This window comes from Danio rerio, chromosome 15 (assembly GCF_052040795.2).
Source record: "Danio rerio strain M-AB ecotype USA chromosome 15, GRCz13ab, whole genome shotgun sequence".
NCBI classification, from domain to species: Eukaryota; Metazoa; Chordata; class Actinopteri; order Cypriniformes; family Danionidae; genus Danio; species Danio rerio.
The window spans coordinates 50,837,501-50,847,500 of record NC_141035.1 but is presented as its reverse complement, the minus strand read 5'-3'; the positions used below and the strand labels follow the sequence as shown (position 1 = coordinate 50,847,500).

The 10,000-nt window shown below is 40.8% G+C and overlaps 2 protein-coding genes across 2 annotated transcripts in view; both read left to right on the top strand.

Annotated features, from left to right (window-relative positions):
- pde2a (phosphodiesterase 2A) overlaps positions 1 to 10,000 on the top strand; it is a gene marked incomplete at its 5' end in the record, with an annotated part of 171,077 nt that overhangs the window by 95,686 nt on the left and 65,391 nt on the right. The window contains 1 exon segment of the mRNA NM_001442654.1: positions 556 to 644. Coding sequence (NP_001429583.1) covers positions 556 to 644 — 89 coding nt within the window.
- On the top strand, positions 1,320 to 4,719 carry LOC147840729 (uncharacterized). The gene is made up of 2 exons (XM_087284769.1): positions 1,320 to 2,542; positions 2,586 to 4,719. The coding sequence occupies exons 1-2, from the start codon at positions 1,441 to 1,443 to the stop codon at positions 2,594 to 2,596; spliced, it is 1,113 nt and encodes a 370-aa protein (XP_087140895.1). The 5' UTR covers positions 1,320 to 1,440; the 3' UTR covers positions 2,597 to 4,719.

Sequence of the window (10,000 nt, the reverse complement as noted above, 5' to 3'; positions counted from 1 at the left end):
ATGTATGCATACACATAGAATCATGCACACATACATAAATACACATGCATACGCATGGGTAAACACACACACTCACTAAAAGTTTCTACTTTTATCCCTTCATGCTTCGTGCAGTCTAACAGCAGGACATTATGTTAGTCATTAATTATAATAGTGGAATTCAGGCAGAAAACTACATTACCCATGATGCTGTGCAGAAAATCCACCAATCAGAGTATCTCAATAAGAAAAATGCACCAAAGGAGACTTTTAGCTCCGCCCACTCTTCACCAATGACATAACAGAGTCTCAGTTTGCTCGCATGATGTTCATATTTTTGTGATTGTGTAATTGTGTAAATGTAAGTGTAATTGTGTTTTAAAAGCTTGATTTGTGTTATTCTGACTCTGATTATGATTGGATTGGGTTTTATTATTATTATTATTTATAGATTTTATGACAAATTACAGTTAAAGACAAAAATTATTATATTTAATAATGTATAAATAATACTGTGTGTTCTTAAGAGTGTGTGTGTGTGTGTGTGTGTGTGTCTGTGTGTGCTGTGTTTTGCAGGAGTGTGTGTTTGTGTACCTGTTGGAGGCGGAGTCTCGGCTGCGATGTGAAGACCCGCCCCATGAGGTCCCGTCAGAAGGCAAACTCCGGTAAGAGGGCGGAGCTTATGCTAATCACCTGTAAATTAATTTGTGTGTCCATTTCTGTGTGTGTTTGTGTATGTGTGTGTGTGTGAATGAGAGAGAGAGAGAGAGAGAGAGAGAGAGAGAGCTGACAGTTGACTCACCCACACAGCAAACTAAAGTCCTGCTTCACGTCAGTTCCCATGACAACATGGATATGTAGAGTGATTAGTGACTGGACACACACACATGCTCGCACACACACACACACACACACACACACACACACACACACACACAGATAAACAACTAATTTAGTGGTTATAGTTCAGCGCTGTACAGAAACGTGTGTGTGTGTGTGTGTGTGTGTGTTATCAGGATTAGTATGTGCCGCTTCTGCTGATGAAGGTGTTCATCTGTGCTTCACCTGTGTGTCTCTTTCATGTGTGTGATGTAAATGTGTGTGTTTCTCATGGTAATGTCTGATGAAAGTGTGTGTGTCTGATTAATGGCTTTACTCCGCTCACCTGCACACAGGCACACACCTGCACACACACACACACACACACACACACACTGTCCAATGGCATTCAGATATTCAGCCGTCCATTATTCGCCTTTTTTGTTTCTGCACAATAACACACACACACACACACACACACACACACACACACACACGCACACACACAAACACACACACCGACCTGTAGCTGTGATCAGTGAGGGTTTAACGTGTTTTTCCTCGCTGATTGTTCATGTACCCAAAATAACCCAATCAAAGGGGTCGCTTCTGAACTGCGTTATCATTAGCACACACATTTAAATGTCTTTCAGTGAGAGACTAGTCCTGTCCAACAAGAGACTGGTCATGTCCAGTGAGAGACTAGTTATGTCCAGCGAGAGACTAGTTATGTCCAGTGAGAGACTAGATATGTCCAGTGAGAGACTAGTCCTGTCCAGTAAGAGACTAGATATGTCCAGTGAGAGACTAGTCCTGTCCAGTGAGAGACTAGTTATGTCCAGTGAGAGACTAGTTATGTCCAGTGAGAGACTAGTTATGTCCAGTGAGAGACTAGTCCTGTCCAGTAAGAGACTAGTCCTGTCCAGTGAGAGACTAGTCCTGTCCAGTGAGAGACTAGTCCTGTCCAGTGAGAGACTAGTCCTGTCCAGTGAGAGACTAGTTATTTCCAGTGAGAGACTAGTCCTGTCCAGTGAGAGACTAGTCCTGTCCAGTGAGAGACTAGTTATTTCCAGTGAGAGACTAGTCCTGTCCAGTGAGAGACTAGTCCTGTCCAGTGAGAGACTAGTTATTTCCAGTGAGAGACTAGTCCTGTCCAGTGAGAGACTAGTCCTGTCCAGTAAGAGACTAGTCCTGTCCAGTGAGAGACTAGTCCTGTCCAGTGAGAGACTAGTCCTGTCCAGTAAGAGACTAGTCCTGTCCAGTAAGAGACTAGTCCTGTCCAGTGAGAGACTAGTTATTTCCAGTGAGAGACTAGTCCTGTCCAGTAAGAGACTAGTCCTGTCCAGTGAGAGACTAGTCCTGTCCAGTGAGAGACTAGTCCTGTCCAGTAAGAGACTAGTCCTGTCCAGTGAGAGACTAGTCCTGTCCAGTGAGAGACTAGTCCTGTCCAGTAAGAGACTAGTCCTGTCCAGTGAGAGACTAGTTATTTCCAGTGAGAGACTAGTCATGTCCAGTAAGAAATTAGTTATGTCCAGTAAGAGACTAGTCATGTTCAGTAGGAGACTAGTTATGTTCAGTAAGAGACTACTTATGTACAGTGAGAGACTAGTCATGTCCAGTAAGAGACTAGTTATGTCCAGTGAGAGACTAGTCATGTCCAGTAAGAGACTAGTTATGTTAAGTGAGAGACTAGTCATGTCCAGTAAGAGACTAGTTATGTTCAGTAGGAGACTAGTCATGTCCAGTAAGAGACTAGTTATGTTCAGTAGGAGACTAGTCATGTCCAGTAAGAGACTAGTCAGGTTCAGTAAGAGACTAGTTATGTCCAGTGAGAGACTAGTTATGTCCAGTGAGAGACTAGTTATGTTCAGTAGGAGACTAGTTATGTCCAGTAAGAGACTAGTTATGTCCAGTGAGAGACTAGTCATGTTCAGTAGGAGACTAGTTATGTCCAGTAAGAGACTAGTTATGTCCAGTGAGAGACTAGTCATGTTCAGTAGGAGACTAGTTATGTCCAGTAAGAGACTAGTCCTGTCCAGTGAGAGACTAGTCAAGTCCAGTGAGAGACTAGACTAAAATGCTGCAATGCCTTTAACAGTCTCAGTGGCGCAACTCGTAAGACGCATGTCAACATGTTTTGACACGTTCAAGCATGAACTCGGTTTGAATCCAGCGTCTGACAAACTCTTTCTTCTTTTTTCCCCCGCTACATATCAGATTTTGCCAACTATTTATCACGTGAAAGACAAGTAGGAATCATTAATAAGTCTGTGCATCATATTTTATTTGCACATTTATTGAATGGAAATGTTTCTGATTCACGCATGCAAATTCATCTTCAGATAGTGTCTTTATAGCACTGTGTGTGCAGTAGATCGCTCAGATTACATTAGGAAAACAGGCGACCGCTGCAAATTGTGCTTTAATGTTTGGCTGGTCAACTGTATGGTATGGAAACCTTATTTACCTGCTGAACCCGTCTCATACAGCTGCCATTGCAAGGCTCAGACACTTTGTGGAAAGCAATTTAACACAACTGCCTTTAGGAGTCGCCAATGGAAATAAAACAGACACGCACAAAAAATGTGCGTACGCCAACCATAAAGCTGCCGTGAAGCTGCGCACATTCCCACGTTCAGTTCATTGTTAGTAAATCCAAACGTGAGCGATTCTGAGTGTGAAACCTGGCGTACGCAAAATTTTTGTGCGTACGCAGCGTTAATACATGAGGCCCCTGGCATCTATAAAGCCACTGCTATTGTGAATGAGGCATGAGGGACTGGAGATCACGGTTGTTCAGCTAAGGCTTGTGCCCTTGTCCTGAAAAGTCCTGCAGATTCCTTCATTCTTTAATGATGTTCTGCACTGTTGAAGGTGAAATATCCAAATGTCTTCCTCTCTTCCCTTGAGGAACATTGTTTTAAAACATTTCAATCATTTTCGATCCATCTTTGCTCCTTAAAGACTAGATTCCTAAAGGAGCTCCAGCTCTGCATATGTTCCATGTGTCCTTAACCAAACACACCTGATTCAGATCATCAGCTCATTAGCAGAGACTCAAAGACCTGTAATGGGTGTGACAGACAAAGGAGAAGTCCAAAACATGCAGTGTTGGTGGTCCTTCAGGAACAAGGTTGAGAAGCATTGGACTAGACCTTTTTTGGTTGCTGCTTTTGGTACCAAATCATGATTACAATCACCTGTTGACATCACCTGTTTCACATCACATCATTATTTAGCTAATTACTGGCCTGAACTGCTCCTGTCACATAGATATATACTCTAGATATCGCATAGGGACCCTGAGCATGCGTTAATAGCGCCGCCATATTTGTACAGGGCTCCCAGGACAAGTGTCATTCAAGTGCACTAGTCAAGACAGTGTTACTACGTGAGGATGCTGGACTTTAGCGATGTCTACGGGTGTGGTAACGAGCAAACAAAGAAAACAAAGGCAGAACACTTCATAGGTTCGGTTTAGTTTTTTACGTTTTTATATGTTATGAACTTTTGTGCTCAACAGCTAACGTTATTGATGATGATATATTCATCATAAGGCAAAGTAGCACCAGCTCACGCTAAACACTCGGCTTATGCTAGTTTTGTTGAATAAAATCAGCAAACAATGCAAAAGAAATATGACAACGAGATGCTGCGCTGCCAGAAACTTGTATTATTGTCTGCTACTGAACGAGTCGTTCATAAGGGAGACTGATTCACAAACGAATCGCTCCCTCCGTCAGTATGAGAAGTGAAAGCAGGAGAGGAGCTGTGTTTCAGGACACGGATTAGATCAAATTTAACAGGTCAGGTGAATATTACATTAACATACACACAAACACAAGCTTTTTGTCAGGAATGCCAGTGCGATCACTGATCCATCAATGCAGAAAAGTGATGAAAATTATAATTTTCGTAATTAAAAAAAAAATTGCATACTGAACTCCGGGAAAACTCCCGATCATAGATATATGTGTGTATCTCTGGCTTTCGATGGCCACAGTCTTCCCCTGCAGCTTTATCCCACATTCATTTCAAAGGAGCGCTACCCTGTACTAAGATGGCGGCTCTATTGACGCATTCCTTCCAATAGACAACAACAGGGTAGGCGACGTCTAATTTATATATCTATGCTCCTGTCACAGCTGTTTCTGGAGTGTGTTGCAGCAGGTCTGAAGCATGAATATTTACAAATGAAATGAAGTTACCAGACAAAACATCATATATTTTGTGTTCATATTGTCTGCAAAATACAAGTCAAAGTACATTTAGAAAACACTACTTTCTTTTTTTTAATTGCATTTCCATGATGTCTCAACGCTTTCTGGTTTGGGGTGTATCTTAAAAGTATTTTGTCCTCTCTGATTGTTCCTAAATCTAAACTAACACATGGGGTCTCTTCTGTTAAAGGGCCATGAAAGCCCCTCGTTTCAGCAGGGTGTTTTCACACCTCTACTATGGAAAAGGTCAGAAAAGTGGGCGTGTCCAGCTCTGTTTAGGGGGGAGTGTCGGAGGAAGAAAAGTGGGATGGTGTGGGAGTGTCTATTTGGGCACGCGCGAGTTTCAGAGTCAAAATACACACACATACACACATATACACACACACACACACACACACACACACACACACACACACACACACACACACACACACACACACACACACACACACACACACACACACACACACACACACAGGAGAAAGTGATGGTGTTTAACCTACATGGACATCTGTAGTTGAATTATTTGCCAAATGATTAAATGGTGGGCTTTAACTGCAGTTTGGCTCTTTCATTCAGGGAATTCATTCATGTCCCTCGCGACAAACGAGATATTTGATTCGAGGATCTGCTCTAAGCGTGTATTTTTCATGTAATGTTTGATACCGCACGGCGAATAAGAGAAAAACAACCTCCGCGTTTCCCGGAAACTTAGATGCACACGGCAGGTAGTGTCAGAAAGCCGCGTGTGTTATTCCGGTCACTAAATGCGTTGAAAACCCTACACGAGTTTAAAGTTGGTTGTAGTGCTAAAAAGTTTACACTCGGTGCAATAGTTAACTTAGTTCGATACGAACAAACTGAATAAATAAAGAGCGCTGGTCACTCACTTACTAAATCTGTAGAGACAGAACAATCACCAGCAACTAGAGCCGCGTCTTTATTAAGAGGAGACGAGCAGTGAATCCGGATCTCAGCGTTTGCAGATGAGAACAGCTCTCAGGTAAACAATAATCCTCCTTAGACATGTAAGTTATTGTTGTCGCGCGTCGCGTACACTGTTAATCCACACGTGACTCCAGCTGAGCTCTCACAGAGAGAAAATGAAAACAAAACTTCACTGCAGCAAACTATAAAAGCAACACTTCACGCTTGTTTTGCCAACACAACGTGGCGTCTCTGCCGTCTAAACACTGTGACAGTAATGAATATTAATGAAGTTGCACAATAGAGCGCGCTGATTGGTTTGAACCAAGCGTTACTCATGCATTAATGCAGCACACTGTAAGATATAATAAGACTCACTCTGGCACAGACGTCCAGTCTGCACGCTGGAATACACGCTATTATCTCATGACCGTGACGCAGCTTCAAAAATTAGTTTCAAACTAGAAGTACGAATTTGCTTAAAATAACACAAAAACAACCAATTTACACTTTCTAGTGAAATATAAGTGTCCTAATAGTGTTTTTAGCAGTGTGGGACACATATACCACTGTCAACAGCTCAACACATGTGTTCTGGTGTTTCATGACCCTTTAAACTGCATTATCATCATTATCACCACACTAAAGTAAATGTATTTCCGGCATCTGCACATTAAGGCTGATTGTGTGAGCTGTGAATAATATATGTGAATGCAATAAGCCCCCTGAGATCGTGATGTACAGTTTCCGTTCTACACTGGTATCTGCAGGGAATCGGCACTCAGACTCAGCAGATAATGAATTTCATACCTGTTCGTCACTCCCTTTCTCTTTTCTCCATACTGAATGATCACTCAATCTGTGGTAAAGCTCAAGTGTTCATGCTGATTTCCCCCTGTTTCCACAGTAACTGACTATTTCTGGATGGTTCAGATCTGTAGATCGAGTCTCTGAGCATGATGATAAACCTCCTCCTTCAGAGATGAGTCGCACACACTGTTGAATTTTCAGGGGAGGAAATTAATATTTATACACTTGTTGAAAGTAATTGTGGAAGGAAAATATTTCGGTGCAAGATTTACTCTGATTTGACAATCAATAAAAAAAGTGTGGTAAAGATTAGTTGAACACATAATAGATCCAAAACTGTTTAAAAAAACTATATTGAAAGTACAATGAAATAATTTTGTTGTCATGCAAAATGTGTTACATTTTGTGTTATAATTACATATAAATTATTAACATGAATTATATATATATTATTTATACAACAGTTCTGTCTGGTTCTTAAATCTGATTGGCCGATAGCCGTGTGATATTCTGCAATATCAGAACTCCTACAGCCTCTTTACCCTTTGTGTATTACTCCGCCCACATACAGCCAGCAGAAAGCAGACACTACAGATCTAAAGTTTAAAAGATGCTTGCTCAGCTGTTTAACTCTCAGCTTATGATTTAAATCCGGAAGAAAGTAGTTCCTCATACAAAAGGGTTTTTGAGACTCTCTATGTTTGTTTTTGTTTTTATATACACAATTATGCCGTCAAACTGTTGTATAAACCCAATATCACACTCATAGCAGTGTGATAAGGCTGTATATCGGCACTGGTGGGGGCACTAAGGCAACGCACGCCCCCCACCAATGCCGATATACAGCCATATCACACTGCTACTCAGTAGCAATATATATATACGTGTGTGTTTGTGTATACACTCACCGGACACTTTATTAGGTACACCGTATCATTAATGGCAGCAGCTCAATGCATTTTGGCTTGTAGACATGGTCAAGACGATCTGCTGCAGTTCAAAGCGAGCATCAGAATGGGGAAGAAAGGGGATTTAAAAGACTTTGAATGATAAGGATTTTCTTGGCACACTTTGGGTCCATTAGTACCAACTGAGCATGGTGTCAACGCCACAGCCTACCTGAGTATTGCTGCTGACCATGTCCATCCCTTTATGAGCACAGTGTGTCCATCTTCTGATGGCTACTTCCAGCAGGATAACGCAGCATGTCATAAAGCTCAATCATCTCAGACTGCTTTCTTGAACATGACGATGAGTTCACTGTACTCAAATGGCCTAAACAGTCACCAGAGCTCAATCCAATAGAGCAGCTTTGGGATGTGGTGGAACGGGAGATTGGCATCATGGATGTGCAGCCCACAAATCTGCAGCAACTGTGTGATGCTATCATGACAATATGGAGCAAAATCTCTGAGGAATATTTCCAGTAGCTTGATGAATCTACAACACCAAGGATTAAGGCAGATCTGAAGGCAAAAGTCCAACCCGGTTCTAGTGAGATGTACCTAATAAAGTAGCTAGTAAGTAAATTTGATGTAAATTATATAATAAATAAAAAATGTATTAATTATATATATATATATAAGTTAGTATATAATAAAAATTTAATATTTAATACATAATTAAATAAATTTTTAATTAAATATCAAAAACTCTACCAGTATCATGATTACTAGATAATCACTATGATGTCACATTTTTATAGCGTTATAATAAATCAAAAATACAAATATTAAAATAATCAAGTTTTCTAAATAATTATTTATTTATATAATGAATGATAAACTTAATTTGGTATAAAAATGAATTACTGTGCAAATAATAATCAAATCACAAAATATTAATCAAAGACTTCAATAGTGTTTTTTTGTTTGTTAATTATTTTATTTAATGTTGAAATGAGCAGTTCTGTTTAATGCTCGATAGAAATGTTGACATTAATGCCTCACAAATGATAGTTGAATTACTGATAAATTGTAGGTAAAGCACTGAAGTTTCAGACATCTGCACTCTTCATCTGTGCCGACTCTGCTCTGGGAAATTCTTTCCTAATGTCTCCTCCTCGTTTTCCGCCCAGATATTATTGGCTGGATATTATTGTCAGGAAACGGCGACACAGTGGTTATCAGTGTGGCCTCACAGCAAGAAGGTCACTGGTTCGAGTCCAGCTGGGTCAGTTGGTGTTTCTGTGTGGAGTTTGCATGTTCTCCCCGTTTTGGCGTGGGTTTCCTCCGGGTGCTCCGGTTTCCCCCACAGTCCAAACACATGCGCTATAGGGGAACTGATCAACTACACTGGCCCTAGTGTATGGGTGTATCCCAGTACTGGGTTGCAGCTGGAAGGGCATCCGCTGCGTAAAACATATGCTAGAATAGTTGGGGGTTCATTCCGCTGTGGCGATTCCTGAAATAGAAACTAAGTTGAAGGAAAATTAATTAAAAAAAATTATTAATAATTTTTTTATTGACACAGACACACACACACACACACACACACACACACACACACACACACACACACACACACACACACACACACACACACTCAATAAACACAATAAGTTTAAAGCTAAAAAAAGGCTTAAGAGAAATAATGTTGGAAAATCAGCCTTAAAATGAAACATTAAATGTGAAATTTGGACGGTGCCACATTATTTATAAAACAGTCCTCTGATTTTATTGATTCATTGTAAATAATAATGTCAAACTTACAGTAATAATAAAGCTGCTTGTGGAATAACTGCACTTCTACATTCTCAATAAAGCCGGTGAGCAGAGCTTCTGTCAGGAAAACTTCAGCAGATGTCAAGCGTGTGGCTAATAATCGCTATATTTATATATATGAACATATCTATGATGTAATTCTCTGTGCTTTTCAAACTGGCTGACAGTTGGAGCTGGTTACCGGGGCAACCTGGAATGTAGCTGTCAATCACGGCGAGCGGCCAATTAATCGGAGAGGGGGAGAAGTGGGTGGATCTCAGTGCTGAGGGGGCGGGAGCTGTTGATTTGATTGACAGGTTGACATCAGGGTTATTAGACTAATGGAAAAGTGCAGCAGAGGAAAGCAGAAGAGGAGGCGCGCTCGATATTAATGATGTGCATGTTAGGGTGAGGTGTTTTAGACAGAAGCTGGAGATTTTCCTGTAGACGACTCTTGGAGGTGGATTTATGGAGCATGATTTCTGCATATTGTTCAATCATTCATTTCTTTTCACCTCAGTCCTTTGTTTATACTAACTATTG